This window comes from Nematolebias whitei, chromosome 3, assembly GCF_014905685.2.
Source record: "Nematolebias whitei isolate Nwh7 chromosome 3, NemWhi1, whole genome shotgun sequence".
NCBI classification, from domain to species: Eukaryota; Metazoa; Chordata; class Actinopteri; order Cyprinodontiformes; family Rivulidae; genus Nematolebias; species Nematolebias whitei.
In genome coordinates, this window is record NC_056500.1 from 38812385 (window position 1) to 38833985 (window position 21601).

General features: G+C 40.9%; 1 protein-coding gene across 1 annotated transcript in view; it reads left to right on the forward strand.

Moving 5' to 3' along the window:
- Positions 1-5552: 5552 nt before the first annotated feature.
- ankrd49 (ankyrin repeat domain 49) overlaps positions 5553-21601 on the forward strand; it is a 29948-nt gene continuing 13899 nt past the window's right edge. Inside the window, exons 1-2 of the mRNA XM_037674948.1 lie at positions 5553-5608; positions 7701-7943. Of these exons, the coding sequence (XP_037530876.1) occupies positions 7731-7943 (213 nt within the window). The 5' untranslated portion in view covers positions 5553-5608; positions 7701-7730. The remainder of the gene's footprint in view (positions 5609-7700; positions 7944-21601) is intronic.

Here is a 21601-nt window from a genome sequence, read left to right on the forward strand (position 1 = left end):
GCCGTAGTGTGGGTAAGACACAGAACCCCTCATTGCCTCTGATGTGTGTCCCATCGGTGTATGCATGTAAAAGCATTGATTTTTGTTATGATAATTTATTATTATCCTCTTAATAGCTGGTGGAATTGAACCCCCAGCTCTCGCATTGGAGGACAACTGTTCTAACCACTCAGCCACAGCCACCCCAACCTAAAAACTAAAAAGTCAAAGTTTCTTTATTTGTCATTCGCACCACATGTGGTACATGTGGTGGAAGGAAATTGTGTACACAGAGTCCTAGTTACATCAAACAAAAGTATAAATTTTAAAGAAAATCAGTAATAAGATCTAAGATATGATCTAAGAAATACACTAAACTAAGCACTAAGCACTAGTAATACAAAAACAATATGCCAAACAACAGTAGCACGAACATGAGTCTGTGAGCAGATGAGTACGAATGAATACAGCAGCGTGAAATAAATCAGCAGCATAAGATCAGCAGCATGGATAATCAGCAGCACATATCAACAATCAAGTGGCATTACAGTGATTTTTTTTCACAGTGATTATTCTGATTAGAGATTCATGAGTCTAACAGCTTCAGGGTAGAAGCTGTTCCTCAGTCTAGTGGTTCTACACTTAATGCTCCTCAACCTCCTTCCTGAGGGGTGTGGGGGAAAAGGGTGTGTGCTGGGTGAGTGGGGTCCTTCATGATGCAGGTGGCCCTCTTCCTGCATCTAGAGGTCTAGATGTCTGTGATGGTGGGGAGACTGACTCCAACAGTCTTCTGTGCAGCCTCCACCACTCTCTGCAAAGCTTTTCTTTCTGCAGCTATGCAGCCTCCATGCCACATGTTGATGCTGGAGCACAGGATGCTCTCCACTGCTAAACTACTACTACTACTACTACACTATACTAAACTACTAGCCAAAAGTAAATTTTTGCCACTTTCAAGCACCGAATTTGGCTTTATAATCTAGGACCTACTTTTTTTCAGTTTTTATCAAATACCGATGTTCATCTGAAAATCAAAGACAGCGGCTGTTTTTTAAGATGGCCACCATTTTTTATGAGAAGAACTGCTTTTTCCCTGTAAAATTTGAGTGTCGCAGCCATTCACACAAACCTGTATGTCGTGGCAGATGCTGCCTCTTTGGTGTCACATGCGCACAGATCTGTGCAGATGTGATGAGTAGAGCAAAGTAATTGTGAGTCACTGTCAAATGTTCCATGGTGGACTTTGTGTAATCAGTCAAAATCCATAAAATATTGTAACCTCACAAGATGTTCAAATGCCTCATTTATATATCATACACTGTTACACTTGCATATTTCAAAATAATTCACTTTTATGACACTGGGATTTAATTTAGCGTGCCCAAAAACCGCTATTTTGAAGCAAAGACTGGAATATGTAAATGTTTCAACCTCACATCAGGTCCAAAACCACAAAAAAAATAATTCTAAAGCGGCCATCTTGACATATGGCAGCTATAGTAACCATGTGAATATCATGGTTTATAATAAATATTGGTGTAGGAGATGATTTGTGCCAAACTTTGTGACAAATGGCTGGGAGGCCATGCACCCAGTCAATAATCCCCAAAACATAAACACATTTAAACTAATTGTCTTTAAAAAGAAACAAAATAATAAATTCAATTCAGTTTGGTTTATTTATATAGTGCCAAGTCACAACAGAAGTCGTCTCAGGGCACTGAACAGAAACACATATAAAGTAAGTTAATAACATTATTTATCTGAGGAGCAGACTGCTTTGAATTTAACTCCATCACAGAACTCTCATCTTGAGCAAGCATGAAGGCGACAGTGGAGAAGAAAAACTCCCTCATGAGGAAGAAACCTTTAGCAGAACCAGGCTCAGGACAAGTGGTCATCTGCTTCGATTGGTTGGGTTTGGGAGGAACAGATACACAATGGCAGGTCAAGAATCACATGTTAAGATAGAAATAGTATCAGATGAAAATTATTCAGTTTTATCAATTAATTTAAGGACATGAGGCCAATTTATCCTCCAGTAGCCTAAGCCTATGGCAGCATAACAAGCCGACCCTAACTATAGGATTTATCAAAAAGGAAAGTCTTAATCCCAGTTTTAAAACTGGACAATGTGTCAGCCTCACGGACAGAAACTGGAAGTTGGTTCCACAAGAGAGGAGCCTGATAACTGAATGATCTTCCTCCCATTCTGCTTTTGGAAACTCTAGGAAGCACAAGTAAACCTTCAGCCTGAGAGCGAAGTGCTCTGTTAGGAAAATATGGAACAATAAGATCTCCAATATAAGATGAAGCAAGGTTGTTGAGGGCTTTGTAGGTTAGAAGTAATATTTTGAATTCAATTCTGGTGCAGGGAGCCAATGGAGAGAAGCTAAAACTGGAGAGATATGATCTCTCCCACTAACTCCAGTTAAGACTCTGGCAGCAGCATTTTGGATCAACTGAAGATGTTTTAAAGAAGAATTTGGACACCCAGATAACAAACCATTGCAATAATCCAGTCTAGATGTGACAAATGCATGGACCAGTTTTTCTGCATCATTTTTAGATAAGATGTTTCTAATTTTAGTGATATTATGCAGGTGGAAGAAGACAGTTCTAGTAATGTTTTTAATGTGGGGGGTAAAAGACATGTCCTGATCAAAAATAACAAGGAGGGAGAAAGACTGAAAAATGTATTCCTAAGATGCTCAGGTCCAAATTCTAAAACCTCAGTCTTGTCTGCGTTCAAAAGTGGAAAATTTAGGGTCATCCAGGTTTTTATGTCTTCAAGACATGCTTGTAGTCTAAGTAGCTGATTGGATTCATTGGGTTTCATGGACAAATTTAACTGTGTGTCATCAGCATAACAATGAAAATTTATCCTATGCTGTTTAAATAACTTTACCTAATTCAACCTTTATTTATACAGGTTGATCCCATTGAGCCTCGGGGACTCATTTACAACAGAGACCTGATTTTAACAAAGAGTGATGACAACAGTAGACAACAACGGCAACAACTTGTGAAGAATGCAGCAGCCCGATTTTTACCCAGTACAGGCAAAAGAGAGCACATTACACCAGTTTTGGCCTCACTGCACTGGTTACCAGTTCACTTTCAAATCCAGTTCGAAATACTCATGTATGTCTACAAATCACTGAATAGTCCCCCCCCCCCCCCCCCCCCCCTCTCTGAGCTGCTACAACCGTATGTCCCACCACGTTCCCTGAGGTCAGCAGACCAGTTGCTCCTCACAGTTCCAGGAACTCGTCTTAAGCGCAGAGGTGACAGGGCCTTCTCTGTAGCAGGACCAAGACTCTGGAATGAGTAACCTCTGCTTGTCAGACAGGCCCCCTCCCTCTTGGTTTTCAAGTCCCGTTTAAAAACCCACTACTATTCAGTAGCCTTCAACATCAGGTGATCTGTGTTTGAACCTGTATGCTCCACACTGGTTAGTCGTCATTATCTGCATCGTTTTTATGTCTATATTTCTGATTTACTTAATTTTGTATTTTGCTTTGTGTGTTGTCTGTTGTTTTGTCTGTACAGCACTTTGGTTGGCCTTGTTGCTGTTTAAAGTGCTCTATAAATAAAAAAGTATGGTATGGTAACAATAGACAATCATAAAGGATACATACAAATTGAGAATAACAAGTGAAAATAAAATGGTATTTAAAAGAAAATTTAACCCAAAAAAAAGAACCAGCTACATTGTAAGGCAATGTAGAAAACTAAAATCAAGAACATGTCTGCATTAGTTTTTGCCATGAACTTAACAGATGTTTATAGCCACTTAGAGAGGTCAAGGTCGAGCGCTTCAGATATTTTTGAAAGATATTCCAGGAAACAAGAGCGGAGTAGGAGAAGACCCTTTTGCCTTGTTCTAATGGAAGCATATATAAAGTAAAGAGTATCGGTCCAAGCACTCAATCCTGAGGAACTCCATGACTAATTTTGGTGTACGATGAAGATTCATTATTTACATTTACAAATTGGAGTCTATCAGATAAATAAGATTGAAACCAATTTAGAGCTGTTCCTGTAATTCCAATATCATATTCAAGTCTCTGTAGTACAATATTGTGATCAACTGTATCAAATGCAGCACTGAGGTCTAACAGGACCAGTATAGACACCTGTCCATTGTCAGAGGTCATGAGAATATCATTAGTAACTTTCACCAGTGCAGATTCAGTGCTTTGGTGAGCTCTAAATCCTGACTGAAACTCTTCAAACAGATTATTTCTTTGCAGATGTTCACACAACTGACCAGCAACTATTTTCTCTAGAATTTTTTTTAGATGAAAGTTAGATTAGATATAGGTCTATAATGGGCCAGAATTCCTGAGTCAAGGTTATGTTTCTTAAGTAAAGATTTAATTACAACAACCTTAAGCATTAAGTGTAGAACCACTAGACTGAGGAACAGCTTCTACCCTGAGGCTGTTAGACTCATGAATCTCTAACTAGAATAATCACTGTGAAAAACCATATCATGTTGCTGCTGATCTGTTTCATGTTGCTGCTGATCTGTTTCAATGTTGATGTGTTCATGCCTGCACATCTGCTCACAGACTCATGTTCATGTTTGTGGTGATGTTCAATGTTTTATGTTATGAGTGCTTAGTGTATATTTAGTTGATGTTTTTCTTAGTTCATATCTTTGATGTTATTACTGTTTTTCTTATACATTTTATTGTTGGATGTAACTGGGACCCTGCGTACATAATTTCGCTCCACCACATGTACCACATGAGGTGCGAATGACAATAAAGAAACTCTGACTCTGACTCTGACTCTGACTCTTAAAGCTAGAGACAAATTGAGCAGATCCAAGATGCTGTTATTAATTAAGGGAAATATGTCTTTAAATAGCCTGGTTGGGATGCAATCTAGCAGACATGTGGAATAATTGTTGAACTGTTCAGTAAAAGCCCAGACTTCAGTCTGACTGCAGCACTGCACCATGAGAAAGCTGTACAGAAACTATTTTTTGCAAAACTTTATAAACTCAAGTATTGTTGCAAAGAAAGTAGCACAAATTCCTCTATATTGATGTTAAAAACTGGCATGGAAATTATTAGGATCTTACTGTTATCTTTTAAAATTTAGTGTTGGGATTTTGTTAAATAAATAAGTTATATCCATAATATGATTGGCCAGAGGACTTTACTTAACTTTGTTAGATTTTTCTAACTGGATTATTGAGCATGCATCAGGAGATATTTAGTTTAATTTAGATAAAATAGTTGCTTAAAAGGTAAAGGTGAGTCTGTGCGGGTGATTGAGTTTTTAATGTTTAAATTTTGGTTTTAAAACGGACAGCCAAGCGTTCAAAAAGTAAAAATAATCTCTAGAAGACGATAGGATCGATCCTAAACTGACCCATAGGAGACAGAAGCGAGCCTAAGCAGGAAGTAGACTACCAAATTTTCTTTCAGCGAAGAAAAGCCAAGCCGCGCGAGCTTTTAGGTAATGTAGTTATTTAATTAATCTGCTCTGTTGCGTTCTGGTTGTTGAAAACTACAAACCCCACATGTCTTCAGCCCTGAAGCTCGTTGACAAATAATGAGCTAGTAGCGATTTTCAAGACAAATTGTGAGATGTTAGAAGAGTAAACATCAACGTAAGTTTAATACAGTGCTTGTATTAAATTTTTTTTTGTAACATTACTTTTTGGTTTCTTTTAATCTGAGTTTACCTTTTGTCGAAAAGTACTGCAAAGAAAGGCAGTGTGTTTAATATTTATTTATGTATAAAATATATATGGCTTTCGCTTCTAAAACACTGCTAGCATAAAATGCTACACGTCACTAACTGTGAAATATTTACTCTGTGGTTATTTAACTGAACAGTTTTTATCTGTGCTTTATTTAATTCACTAATCAATTTTTATCTGTGCTTTATTTAATTCACTAATCGTAACATTTACATGTTACAAGATAATTGCCCAGAATTTACTTAAACAGTCTTTCAAACGAAAAACCGAGCATGCACATTTTAAAGTTTAAAAAGACTGCAGCAGATGTTCTTTATTTTATCTGCCTCCAGGGTTATGTGTTTTTAATATTATGAATATTTATAATAATCTATGAAACGCCAGAGATGCTTGGTCAAGTTTCACACAGAGTCAGCATCCTTCTGCCTTTTGTTTTATTTATTTATCTATTTTACATAGTTTAACAAAATAAATCTACCTGGAATGATTTTGAAAGAGAAAAGTGCAGAGTTCTTACTGGACAGGCGAAGAGTCTCCAGTTCCCGTCACAGTTTTTAATAGATAATTTTAGTGAACTGAACAATCAGGACTACATTGCAACCAACATTTAGAACATTTTTGGATTCAAATGCTTTTCAAGCCATATTTTTATTAAATAATAATAATAATAAATTTTTGAAGCATCCTCTTGACCCTCACATCCTTGTAGAATAATCAGATTCTCTCTTTAACATGTTGAGTTTTTATGCTCTCTTAAGAGCCAGTGTCAAATTTTTCCACCTGATTACGGGTTGTTTATCGGGTCACAGCAACTCTTCTTTTCTTCTTTTCAGTAATTTTGTTGAAGGTCTGCTCCAGGGTGTCAAGTCGTCCAGTTTTAAGGCCTGATTTGAGTCAGGCTTCAGCTGTCAGACAGATTTGTTTTTTATGCAGATCTCCTGCATTTCTTTGCTTTTTTCCTTAAACTTGGTGTACGTCTTGTTTGTCTCACACACAGTTTTCATTCAGATGCAACATTCCAAACATCCAACCATTCTGTCATGAACATTAACGTTCACCATCCTAATTAAGACCTGTGCAGTCTGACATGAAGCGCTTTTTCCTTCACCGTTAGATCCTGAGTTGAACTTGATGTAACTTCCACCTTTCTGAGAAGATTGTCGACTCCCTCTTGTGAACGGTAATGGTCCCTCCAGAAAGATCGACCTTAGAAATGTCGTTATAACAATTCCCTAACTGGTGGGCAGCAGCAGTTGCTCGTTTGAGATCATTTCTGACATCTTTCCTTTCTGGCTTTCTGTTGATTCACCAGAATGCATCAGAGCATCAAACTGACAGACTTCTGTTGTAGAGATGGTCACGCTGATGATCGTCAGTATATTAGTTGCATTTCATTAGCAGCGCCTCGCTGCTTCTGGGTTTTAGCTTGGTTTTTGTAATGTCTCAGTTATACAGCATGTTTTGTTTATCTGACAGACCGTTCCCAGTTTAACCATGCATTTTTTTCTGATATAAAACTTGCTATTTGAAACCCATCGTCCTTAGTTTTACCCTGGCCTGACTGAGTCGCAGAGATGCTCATAATGATCTGCAACAAGTTAGAGGAAAATAAATGAGCTGTGGGACATGTCAATTTGTTACACATTTCTGGTTGAAGCTCTCCACATAACGACAACATTGGAAAATGAGCTTTAGAACGGGATTTTTAAACAAGCCTCTGACCTCAGAATCCAGGTTAGAAATGGCGGCTCATTTAAAGTCAGGCAGCTTAGATTTTTATGGTACAATTAAAATACTTTGGAGAGGACAGTTTTACACTAAACCCAAGGCGGAGACGACTAATCAACATTAGCATGGCTCATCCTAGAAAACTGCATCAAATTTGATCTAAAAAGTCCTCAAATACGTTTGTGATAAACACATTTCTTTAACTTTTTCCAACTTTGTTCTTAGTTTCTTATCAGTCAACTTATTCTGACTTAATTCCTCTATTTTTTAGTGTTTCAGAGTTTGACAAAGTCATTCAGAAATGGAGTTTCCAGAAGATTTCAACCAGCTTGAACTTCTTGACACACATGGATCCCTGATTCCCCGAGGAGCCAGAAGTTCATGGACGGCAAGCAAGGATGATGATACAGAGGTGGACGAAGAGGACCACAGTGAGGAGTGGTATCAAAAGAAGGAGGACATGCTCAAAGACCAACCGAAGGAGCTCATCCTGTGGGCAGCAGAGCACAATCTTGTAAGTGCTTAGCTTGTACTTCAAAAGTTTGCTTGAAGGCCGTTAGATTTTTGTCTTTTTTACATTTCCAGTCTTGTTATATACATGAACAGAAACCCCTTAAATGCATCTCAGCATGTTGCTCACTAGCTTCCCAGGTTTTATTTAAAGGAAGATGAAAAAAGTCCAACATGATACATTCTGAAAAATAACATTCCTCTGTCATTGTTAGGTCAAACTGACTGGACCGGTTATTATCCATAGACTTTTGTTTTTCATGTTATGTACCGAAGACTGAAAACAGTAACATGTATAATCCTTTAGTTTCAATGCATGGAAAGCGCACATGGTTTTTCATACAGGTGCGAGTGAGAGAGTGAATGGTTGTTTGTCTTTGTGTCCCTTTGATGGACTGGAGACCTGTCCAGGGTGTCCCCCACTTCTCGCACAGTGATAGCTGGACATGGACACTAGTGACCCCCACAACCCGAAAAGTAAGAAGCGGGTAAATATAATGGATGGATGGATGTAAGAAAAGTACCGTTTTGGTCTTTGAGAACTTCTATACATCTAGAGCTGCATCTATCACACAATTTAATGATGAAGAACTCTAAGAAATATTTATTTGGTTATTCAAGTCCTCAACAATCATGCAACCTCGTCTTCAACGGTCACACTGCTCAGCCTCTCTGAGAAAGTTTACTCCAGGTTCCTGTCAAGCTCTATAAAAAGCAGTACTCCTATCATCTGGGTTGTGGAACCATGGACTGGATCTTAACCCTTGTTGAGAGTCATGGGAGTTTGGTTGTCCAGTTCACATTGTGTTTTGTGGATCAGAACAAATTAAAAAAAAAAACTAGCCTTCTAAGTGATTTTTCAGGTAGGTGCTGCAGGAGTGCAGTGTTCTGGGGTCAAAGTTAAGAGCTTTGCAGTTTTTATTGAACCAAACCAGGGTCTGTGTCCATGATCTTGTCACAAAAAATAGCTAATTTTCCAGCTGCAAGAACCTATGAGACCATAATCATTAAAGCCACCTTTGCTTACTTGTCTTTTTTTTACTGAACGGCATATTATTGTGTAAAATAGTGACATAAGTGCCTGTTTAATCCAGCTGAGACGCTTGCAGTAAACACCTATTTCACAAACTCAGTCGTCCATCAAGATTATAACAAACAGGCAAACTGAAGAAAGTTAGTTGATATCGCAGCAGGGAGACGATCTGAATGTTCAGACTGAGCTAAAGTTGGGAGAATGATTTCTTGCTCTTTCAGGGATGTGTACACATTGTAGTCATTAGGTTTTGTTGCCCATCCTTTTTTAAAAATACACATAGCAGTAAAATTGCTAAGCTGTCTTTAATGAGTAGATGTCAACAAGTTCATGGCTCACAAGTTTCCTTGTAGACTTGAAGAAAAAGACAAAACTGAGGCTACTGAGATGCAAACATGACTTTACAGAGGAAGCCGCTTATCTAATGCTGCATCAAACTAGATGTATATGAACATCCATCCATCCATCATCCATCCATTATCTTTTACCTGCTTCTTCTTTTTTGGGTCGTGTGGGTCATTGGTGCCCATGTCCAGCAGTCACTGTGCGAGAGGTGGGGGAAACCCTGGGCATGTCTCCAGTCCATCACAGGGACACGGAGACAAACGAGACAAACAACCATTCACTCTCTCACTCACACCTAGGGACAATTTAGAGCAGGTCCCAAAATGACGATCGCAATCTACCGGTCGATTGCAAAGGCAATTTGGGTAGATCGCATGACAAAATAGACGTCGGACTTTAAAAACAAATATATATATATATATATATATATATATTTTTTTTTTTTTTTTTTTTTTTTAAATACATTAAAAGAATACATATATAATGTGTGTGTTTGTATATATTCAATCCATCCTTACTATGCAGTTCGTCACTTGATTGATATACAGGGTAGCCAATCTGAGAGCGGACCTTTTCTGACACATAGGTCACTGTGCGAATGCATACAACTGCACCAAAACTATTTCTTCTAATCTAAACTCAAGAAAATGTGTAAAATGAGTGAGGGAGCTGGACCAAGTTAGAAGAAAAAAAAGCTTACCATTTCCATACGGAATGGTAGGACCAGTGCTTAATTTGAGCCAGATCCTGCCGGAACAGGATCCGGAAACTCTTATTCTGACAGGGTGCATTCTGGTAACGGCTTGCTTGGATCCGGTAAGTCTCAGGCTTACTAACAATAAAGTTATGAACAAATATGACTGCCTTGAATGAATTAAACTTATATTGGATATGTAAACTGAAAATTATTACATAAACACTAATTTTAAACACAACAGCACATGATCTGCCTCTTCAAGTAGCATTTCCACATCTACCCTTAAAAAAATCTCTGCCCGTAAAAGAGTGGTGGGGGTGAGTGCCGAGCTAACCAGGCAGTCGTACGCAGGCAGGAGCTCACAGGCAGCCGCAGGCAGGTGCCTGGAGGTTCACATGTGGAGTCTGACAACAACGAGCAGGGACAGAGTCGGGCTCAGTTCCAAGCCCGACTCACACGATGGTTCCGTCAAGTTAGGGGGAGGGGGGGGTGCTTGACAGAAGCGGAATGTTTACAAATGTAGGTAAGCATAAGATTTTTAACAACCCGTTAAAATACACCAAAATGCAGGAAATCACATCTACTTTATTCAAAACTTTCTGGAGGAGGACCCCCAGACCCCACCTGCCACCACTGCTGTCCCTGAGGAGGACCTTTTTTTTCCCACAATGTCATATTCGAAATGTGTTTGTGTCATCTGCAAGTGTACCATTCCTACTCTGAAGAAGGAAAATGTGGAGCGGCATTTTTGGACTATATTCATAAATACCCCCTCCCTGGGCTGCCACCTTACCATGGTGGAGGGGTTTGAGTGTCCCAATGATCCTAGGAGCTATGCTACCATACCATACCATTTTATTTATAGAGCGCTTAAAACAGCTACAAGGCCAACCAAAGTGCTGTACAGACAGAACAACAGACAACACACAAAGCAATATACAAAATAAAGTAAATCGAAAATATAGACATAAAAACGATGCAGATAATAAATATGACGACAAACCAGTATGAAGCGTACAGGTTCAAAACACAGATCCTCTGGTGTTGAAAGCTACTGAATTGTAGTGGGTTTTTAAACGGGATTTGAAAACCGAGAGGGAGTTGTCAGGGGCTTCACGCCCCTAGTAAGGTCACCCAAGGCAGACAGGTCCTAGGTGAGGGACCAGACAGAGTGCAGCCCAAACACCTCTATAATGAGAAAAATAAATGGACTCGATGTTCCCTCGCCCGGACGTGGGTCACCAGGGCCCCACTCTGGAGCAAGGCCTGAAGGTGGGGCACGCGGGCGAGCGCCTGGTGGCCGGGCTTTTTCCCATGGAGCTTGGCCGGGCACAGCCCGAAGAGGAGACGTGGGTCCCCCTTCCCATGGGCATACCACCTGTGGGAGGGGCCAAAGGGGTCGGGTGCAATGTGGGATGGGTGGTGTCCGAGGGCCGGGAACATGGCGGTCTGATCCTCGGCTACAGAAGCTAGCTATTGGGACGTGGAATGTCACCTCACTGGTGGGGAAGGAGTCTGAGCTGGTGTGTGAGGTTGAGAGGTTCCGGCTAGAAATAGTCGGACTCACCTCTACGCATGGCTCGGGCTCTGGAACCAGTTTCCTTGAGAGGGGTTGGACACTCTTCCACTCTGGAGTTGCCCCGGTGAGAGGCGCCGAGCAGGAGTGGGCATACTTATTGCCCCCCATCTTGGTGCCTGTGTGTTGGGGTTCACCCCGGTGAATGAGAGGGTAGCCTCCTTCCGCCTACGTGTGGGGGGACACTGTTTATATTGGGGGTGGTGTGCTGCTGACTTCAACTCGGGATGTCATGGGTCGGTGGGCAGAATACTTTGAAGACCTCCTCAATCCCACCGGCACCTCTTCCACTGAGGAAGCGGAGCCTGGGGACTCTGGGTCGGGCCCTCCAATCTCTGGTGCTGAGGTCACCGAGGTGGTTAAAAAGCTCCTCGGTGGCAGGGCCACAGGGGTGGATGAAATTCGCCCGGAGTTCCTTAAGGCTGTGGATGTTGTAGGGTTGTGTTGGCTTACATGACTCTGCATTATTGCGTGGACATCGGGGGAAGTTCCCCTGGATTGGCAGACCGGGGTGGTAGTCATCCTATTCAAAAAAAGGGGACCGTAGAGAGTGTTCCATCTACAGGGAGATCACGCTTTTAAGCCTCCCTGGTAAGGTCTATTCAGGGGTTCTGGAGAGGAGGGTCCATCGGATAGTCGAACCTCGGATTCAGGAGTAGCAGTGTGGTTTTTGTCCTGGTCGTGGAACATTGGACCAGCTCTACACTCTCAGCAGGGTCCTGGAGGGTGCATGGGAGTTTGCCCAACCGGTCTACTTGTGCTTTGTGGACTTGGAGAAGGCGTTCGACCGCGTCCCTCGGGGAACCCTGTGGGGTTACTCTGGGAGTATGGGGTACCAGGCCCTTTCATATGGGCTGTTAAGTCCCTGTATGACCGGTGTCAGAGCCTAGTCCGCATTGCCGGCAGTAAGTCGGGCTCGTTCCTGGTGAGAGTTGGACTCCGCCAAGGTTGCCCCGTGTCACCAATTCTGTTCATAACTTTTATGACTTCCGGGAAGATGGCGCCGGTGCTGGTGGCTTGCCGTTTACCTCTGTCTGTTTTGATCGTTTTTTTTTCTGTTTTTTTTTTTGTTGTTTTTTTTTCTTTTCTTTTTTTCGGTGACATCAGCTCACTTCTTGTTTATGATCGCCAACAACTTTTAAATATACAGTTATCTACTGCAAACCCCGCCTTGTTCGACCACTTTGATCGGGGCTCTGGACCCCCACCCCCTCTGCTTGTTGATGTCCCTGTTTACCTGCAGCGTTTCTGCCTGCCCGAAAACATCGCTCCAGGCGCCATTGAAGATGTGCCGGCTGTCTCGTGAGGATTAAAGCCAGCATCAAGCTCTCTGCTGCTTCATCATCTGCTGCTAACCATCAGGCGTTAAGCTGTCCATCCGGATGCTTCGCTGACCCACTCAACTCCAGCTCGCCTCAGGTAGCCGGGCCTGGTACATGCAGCGGGCGCGCGCGCAGCCGCGGTGGTTTTGGTCGTCTCCAGTGGAACTTAACCAACTCCGGACTGTCTGCTGCATCATCTCCTGCCGACCATCTGCTGGATATTCGCCTGTCTGGGTGCTTCGCTGATCCTGCTGGGTCCTGCCTGATCCCCGTAGTCGAACCTGGCTCGTGCCACGGGCGCGCGCACAGCTGCGGCGTCTCTGGTCCTAGGAGGCGCGGTTCAAACTCCAAAAATCTGAAACAGCTGATCTGTGCTCCGAGCTCAGCTTTTCCTTCAGCTACTGGTCCTACAAAGATTGCTCTGCTGAATGTGAGGTCACTGGCAAATAAAACTTTAATCTTAAACGACTTTTTCTGCTCCAATGGATTGGACTTCATGTTTGTTACAGGGACCTGGCTCGTCCCTGGTGAGTTAAGTGTTTTTTCTGAACTTTTGCCGGTGGATTGTGACTTTTTTAATGCTCCAAGGACTTCTGGTAGGGGTGGTGGATTGTTAACAGTTTTTAAAAAGCTCTGGAACGGCAGACAGCTACAGGCTGTAGCTTAACTTAAAAGTCTTTGCTATTTTACGCTGGGTAACACCATTCTGGTATTACTGTACTATCTTTCTGCGCAACAATGGTGGAATTGGTGATCCTCTTACCATGTTGGCTTCTGAGAGACACTGACACTCTGAGAAGCTCTTTTTATACCCAATCATGTTGTCAATTGACCTAATTAGTGTTAATTGGTCTTCCAGCTGTTCGTTATATGCTCAATTTCCTTTTTCCAGCCACTTATTGCTACTTGTCCCAACTTTTTTTGGATTTGTTGACACTGAAATTTTGAATCAACATATTTTTCCTTTAAAATGTTACATTTACTCAGATTAAACTTTTGATCTGTTATCTATGTTATATTACGAATAAAATATTGATATTTGCCATCTCCACATCATTGCATTCAGTTTTTATTCACAATTTGTTTAGTGTCCCAACTTTTTTGAAATCCGGTTTGTACACACTGTAAAAATAATTTGTCACTTTTGTTTTTTTAACAGACTTTTGGGTTTTGTCATTCATGTTGCGTCCACAGAGAGCTGGGACTTATTCATTTATTCATTCATTCATTCAAGCTTTATTTATCCACGTTAGTCTCAATGAGTCAGTAAAATGCAATTAAATAAAAGTATTGTTATAAAACGATAAATAAAGGTGCCATATAAACCAAGGTAAAATACTAAAAACAAGAATGTAAAACAAATTAAAGCTGCAAGCAGCATTGTAGGCCCTCGCAGCAAAGCGCCGCTCCGTCCTTACAGCAACCGCGGGAGCTTCAGCGACTCTGCCCAGTCGGCATCTCTCACGCTCCCATCCCGCGCCCGTTCACCGGAGTGCTCATTCGCTGAACCTTCGACATCAGCCACCACCGCAGGTGCTTCAGCAACGCCTCCCAGTTGCCGTCGCTAACGCTCTCATGCCATTCCCGCACGCGTCCACCAGGGTGCGCCTATGCCTAAACTTTGTAATTGCCTTCCGCCCATATCAGTATGTCCATACAGGTCTCACTTGTAAATGAGTCTTCGAGGCTCAATGTTATTTATCTGTTTAAATAAAGGTTGAATGAATATGTTAAACCACAATATCAATGTGTTTAGACATGCTCACCGATTATGCACCAAAAATCTGGTTCCGATCCGATGATAATTCACTGAAATATAACGGTTGGAATATCGTAGGGGGCACACTTGAGTCAAATGTTAAAGAACAATATCAATGTGTCTATAAGTGCTCACTGATCACGCACAATAAATCTGGAACATATTGGATATTTCACTGAGATATAACTGTTGGAATAATTTAGGGGGTGCACTAGAGTCAAACGTTAAACAACCATACCCGTGTATCTAGAAGTGTTCACTAATCATGCACAATAAATTTGGTGTAGATCGGATGATACATCACTAAGATATAACTGTTAGAATAATGTAGGGGGCACATTTGAGTCAAAAGTTAAAAAACAAAACCAATGTGTCCATAAGTGCTCACTAATGACGCACTAAAAATCTGGTGCAGATTGGATGATATATCACTGAGATATAACAGTTTGAATAATTAAGGGGGTGCACTTGAGTCAAATATTAAACAACAATACCAATGTGTCTCGAAATGCTTACAGATGACGCAACAAAAATCTGGTGCAGATTGGATGATGTATCATTGATATATAACTGTTGGAATAATCTAGGGGGTGCACTAGAGTCAAAAGTTAAAAAACAATACCAATGTGTCCATAAGTGCTCACTAGTGACTCACCAAAAATCTGGTTCAGATCGGATGTTGTATCACTGAGATATAACTGTAGGAAGAATGTAGGTGGCACTGTGGAGGCTATTGGCCGCTTATCATGGATACCTGTTCAAGGGGCGGATAATGATCAATCATAGTGATTTTGGTACATCTCGGCTCAAACCTGTGCAACTTGGAGCCAAACGTATTGCAACGGTGTCACTTCTTAATTCGCCATGCCCACATCCTCCAACTATAACTGTTTGCGATTTAAATCAAGTCACACAATCTTATCTGTATTCTAAGACAGGATTTTCTTGATTAGGTCATGGGTGTCAAAGAGGGAACATTCCAAGTAAAAACAGAGACTTCCTGTTTTGAGGGGGCGGGGCTTTGATGTCAAAGTATGACCACAGTGGATCGTCAGGCATCCAACAGGGATGAGTCATGCCAAGTTTGGTGCTTTTAGGTCTTTCAGTGTGAAAGTTATAGCATTTTTAAATTTATGGCCTGAAGCACAACTTTGAGGCCTGGCGACGCCCCTTTAACAAAACAAAACCAAAATCTTTTGATAACTTTTACACTCCAATGTCTTAAGGGCATATTAACCAAGTTTGAAGGCAATCCTTCAAAATCCCTAGGAAGAGTTCGTTAAAATTTGCCATTAGAAACGCCAAAAAATGACCCTTTGACTCAAAATGGCCGACTTCCTCTTGATTTTGAACCAGTGCTCCAAGAGACTTTTTCATAGATCCTGAAAAGATACAGATGTTCGCCGAGTTTCAGAATAATCGGTCTAAAAATGGCTTGGGGCTCAGGTTTTTAAATATTCTAGGGGGCGCTGTGGAGGTTATTGGCCAATTATCATGGCGTCTTGTTCAAGGGGTGGATAATGATCGATCATAGTGATTTTGGTGAACCTGGGCTCAAATCAGTGGAATTTAGAGCCAAACGTATTGCAATGGCGTCACTTCTGACTTCGCCACGCCCACATTCTCCAGCGAAAACGGTTTGCGCTTTAAAGCAAGTCAGACCATCTTGTTATATGTCTTCTAACACAGGATCATCCTGTTTAGGTCAAGGATGTCAGAGGGAGCATTCCAAGCAAAAAAAGTGACATCCTGTTCTGAGGAGGCGGGGCTTTGATGATGTCAGAATATGACCATAGAGGATCATCGGGCATCGGACAGGGATGGCTTATGCCAAGTTTTGTGCATTTTGTTCTTTCAATGTGAAAGATATAGTGTTTGGAAATTTACGGCGTGAGGCGTAACTTTGAGGCCTGGCCACGCCCCTTCAACATATATTAAAACACAATTTTTTTTGATAACTTTTATTCCCCAATGTCTTATGGTCATGTCCACCAAGTTTGAAGGCAATCTCTCAAAATTCCTAGGAGTTCGTTAAAATTTGCCATGTATGAAAAGTGAAAAATGCCCAAAAATGACCCTTTGACCCAAAATGGCCGACTTCTTGTTGGGTTTAGGGCATACCGCCAAGAGACTTTTTTTCTCACGTTAGGGGGCACTGCTGAGCAGTTTGGCCACGCCCACTTTTGGTTCCATTAAAATACTAAAATTTCACGCGGGGGACAATTTTGGGTAAAGTTTGGTGAGTTTTCAGATATGTTAACCCCTCCAAATTAGCAATTCTTTCGGACCAAGAATCGTAATAATAAACGGAGCAATTACAATAGGCCTTTGCAGCGCTTCGCTGCTCGGGCCTAATAAAGCATACTTAATATGTTTATAAATAAGTGTATGTTTTGAGTAGGCATATCACTTGGACTTGGTCATTTTAAAAGTAGCTCGCATGCTGACTAAGTGCGGGCACCCTTGATTTAGAGTTTCCAATCAGCCTAACATGCATGTTTTTGGTCTGAGAGGCAACCACTCTACCAACTGATCCACCGTGCCACCTTTATCAATATATTTAGATAAAAATAGATATCCGTTTATGATCAGATCTGCGGTGGGAGTGGTGGTGAAGAGGTTAGAGAATGTGGGCCTGTGATCGGAGGATCGCTGGTTCAACTCCCGGTACTGACAACATCAAAATGTGGGTGGGATAGGTGAAGCACCCATACCTGCTTCCACCCTCATTTGCCCCACTCTGGGCCCTTGAGTAAGGCCCTTAACCCCCCACCATCTGCTCCCCGGGGCACCCCAGATAGCAGCTCTGCTCCACACAGAGGGCTGTGGTAGCTCGGTGGTCTGTGTCAAGAAGGGCATGTGATGTAAAAATAATTGCCATGTCTTCATGTGACTTAGTTCACTGTGGCGACCCCTGAAGAAGGGAGAAGCTGAAAGAAGAAGAAGAAGAGGATATATGATCAAATCTTCTCTTTATTGTCCTCTTTATCTGCAACCAAGCACAATATTGTGTACTTTTCATCACATCTTTCCTACCAAATCTTCCTACTTGGGATTGGTCATTTAGTAATAAATTTCCCTTGGTTATCAAACCTATTGCAGTCAGCGAGCTTGGACAGTTTCTGCCTCCTTAAAGGTCATACACAGTGTGGTCAGGGCCTGCCTCCCCTGTAGAGTCTGATTAGGACTTCAGGGAAATAACAAGCCTCTGTTAAATTGATTTCTTTGCTTGTGTTTCATCAGTACCCACTTGTTTTTGAAAACTGTTAAAGTTTCTTTAGGTGTTAAATAAATCAAAGTGTTTCTTCTGTATTTAGCACATGTAATCTTTTAATCTTTGTCTGCTTTATCTAATCCTACTTATCAATGAAAGTTTTGATTGCTTAGCCACCTACAAAAACAGAAAACTAGAAGAATTCTTGATGGTGCATTAAAATGTCCCACACATGAGATGAGTTTGATTCATGAGATGAGTTTTTTGATTTAAAGCTTGACACGCTGTCAGAAGAAGAAAACAATTTGATCTGAGTCATTCAGGTCCGCACTCTGACAGATGGGCTGAAATGTTGTTGTTTTTTAATGTCTCGACTCTTAGGGATAAATTATTCAGCACTCCTGCACCCTATCTGGTTCTTTGCAGCTAATTAACACAAACATTATTGTCTGTTTCATTTTGTGCCCATGAACAGGGTGCAAAGTGAAATTTTGACATGTAACGCTGACTTGATAAATCTCCAAGGAGGAAGCACTAACATTTGAATTTAAATGAGTTCTTGATTACATATGTGTATACTTTGCGCCTTAAAACAATACTTCAAATATTTTGAAGTGAGGTTCTGTGGAAAGGTTATAAACAATTATCTATTTGTTGTTGATGGCTCTTTGTTTGGAGAATTAGTTTAATTCTGACCACATTCACGAGCCAGCAGCTAATCCAAGTAGATCTAAGTGTGTTGCTACTGTCTTTAAACAACTCATATCTTAAAAAAATAATAAAGTTTATGTGGGCAATGTTTTTTAAACCTTTGCACCACTATCAGTTTTGCTTTACACAGTTATGTTCATTTAATTTTATGCTTATTTCAAGCCACAAATACATAGATCTCATGTGATGTCACATATCCAGGCACTTTGTCACAGCCACCATGTTAGTAGGCACACAATAGCTTCAGTCATGGCCAAGTAAGCATTTGCCCCTCAAAGATTATTTTTAACTTTAATCGCAATTTCATGTAGGGTGAAAGAATGCTTGGCAACGAGCCTTTTCCTCTCCGTTCCAAAAATCAGGAAACATAAAGGACTTGAGTGCAGAACATCTGTTTGCAAGCATCAACTTAAAGGATCAGTCTTTGAATACGTCTAGAATCTTCTCAGACCACTTTTAATCCAGTAAAATCTGTTTCAGTATGTGCTAGAAGTACTCTGTTGATGATTTAGATGTACCAATGACCAATGTATTGGTAGAGCCGATATTTTAAGCTAATATAGGCGTTAGGTGACATATCACTATTGGTGATAATTGGGCCATTATGCGCCAACATAAACACTTCAAATTTTCACCCCTAAAATGCTGGAAACAAGCCATGTCCTTACTTGCAAATGGTGTAATTATACAATGTGTCCAGCAGAGGGCGCATGCGGACTACTTTCAAATCAATGACATGCTGACCCAAGAAGCAGGGAGCAACCAAATACTTCGTAGCGTATTTTGCTGAACAGAACATGGTAAATATATTGTAACTGATACGTAAAATAAAAATAATCAGCAATAATTAATTCTCTTCAATCCTTCAACTCACTTGTCATTAGCTACGTGCCTCTCAAGTTAGCAAGCTAACGTTTAGATAACTAGCATGGGTTATTGCCTTGTAAAACTTCATCCAGAACAATAATTCTAATGTAGAGGTAAAATATATCAGTATTAGTAATGGTATCATTGACGTCCTCAATGAAATGCACTATTTGACTGAAATCTTTACTTCTCTGCAAAGAAAAAACCCACAGCTGTGGTCAGTAGGTAGTAGATTAGGCAATCATACGTGCCTGATTGTTTAAACAATGAACAGAGAAGGGTGTTTCTTGTTTAATTTATACTTTTGTAACACTCTCGATAACTTTATGGTGAATAGTGGTGGATAGAACATGTGAACGAATGTTAGGGAGACTGTTTCAAGACAAAGTGTTAAAATAGGTTTAAAAGTAGCTATTTACTTAATTTCTTGGGTGTGGACAGTATTCTAAAATTTCAGCCAATTTATTGATTATCGGTATGAGCCCCCCCAATCGGGATTGGCGGTAGCCAAAATTTACAAATCGGTTGGGTTCTAGACTCTACTTTACATAACTTAGCTATGCTATGTGTGAAACCCCGAAACCATGTTGACACTTGCTTTATGCGCTGGTCAAGAGTATGTGTATACTTAGTTTAGTTTGTTTTGAAGCCATCATTGTCTATCACTTGCTTTCTTCAAAAATGCCACTATGGCATTGCACACTTCCACCGCAGCTTGGAATACTTCCTGTAGGAATAGCACAGTATGTCTGCTGGGATAACTGCAGTGTAAATTTGTCAGTAGTCTAAAATAGTGTTTGTATGAATCACTATGAAATATATTGAGTTTAGAGTTGGTTTAAGTCGACAGCAGTCTACTCAGACTGCCTGTTAGTCTGGATAAACTTTATTTCTCTAAATGGAGGTACCGGTAATTTAAAAAGCTTCCACAGCAGGTGGAATAATAATTCTTCACGGACTTTCCAGAACCCCACTTCAAAATAGATTAAAGATGCCAAACCTGTCGAGTGTTTCCAAGCCTGAAAGACCCTTACATGTTCTGCTTTAAGCTCAGTTCATCGCCATCTTTATGATTGAGCCAGCTGTGATCATTAAATCCAGGGACCATGGATCATTTCCTGTGCAACCCGGTTTCCAAAGAAGCTGCAGAGAAAAATCTAATCTAACTGGATGGCATCTCAAGCTCGCCTTTTCCAGCAATCAGAATGGTGCTGTAATTTTCTCAGTGGTGTCATTGTAATGGGACATACAATTATATTTTCTTCCCTTAGTTCTTTCCGTAATTACAGCATTTGACTCTCTGTTGTTGACAGTCCTCTTCCTCCCCGTGGTTCTTTTCTTTCATCTCTTTTGCTCCTGCCATTTTTGCATTAAAATAATCTACCAGGAACTGCAGCATCTGTCTCTGAGTGGACGTTTATTGAAGATAAATTTATACCTTTCCATTCAAATCTTTTTGTTTTTAAGTGCTTTAAACTAGATGAAAAAATCAAGCACACCTGACATGTAGGTCAGGGTAAAAGTACTCTCACACACGCAGATCCACAAAAACATGAAAGCCTCAGTGAAGACTGATGCTGTATAAAATGTAATGATAATGGAAGATTGGCTGCAGGACGAACATTCATTTAGCAGATCTGGTGGAAATTGTAGAAGTGCTATAGTCATAGCTCATCTTAAATCTTTTCCCAGGGCTGTGAATCATTAGGCTTGGTACAAGTCAACGTGATTTATTTCAATTTTATTGTTACTCTTGGGATGGGAGAGTGTTACCTTTTAAATCTGAAACCTATTTGTCCCCTGTCACAAAGCAAATACGGGAATTGGTAATATCCTCTGTCCGTTCGTCCATCCGTCCATTTGTCCATCCTTCCATTTTGGTGTGTGGCTGCATCTTTATTTATTTATTTTTTAATTATAAATCTTGTGTCATTCTTTTTAAATGTTCCTTTGTACTGAAACTCTGGCACAACAATTTTCTGCTACATCAAAAAAGTTTTATCTTATCTTATCTTATCTATCTATCTGTCTGTCTGTCTGTCTGTCTGTCTGTCTGTCTGTCCGTCCGTCCGTCCGTCCGTCCGTCCGTCCGTCCGTCCGTCCGTCCGTCCGTCCGTCCGTCCGTCCGTCCGTCCGTC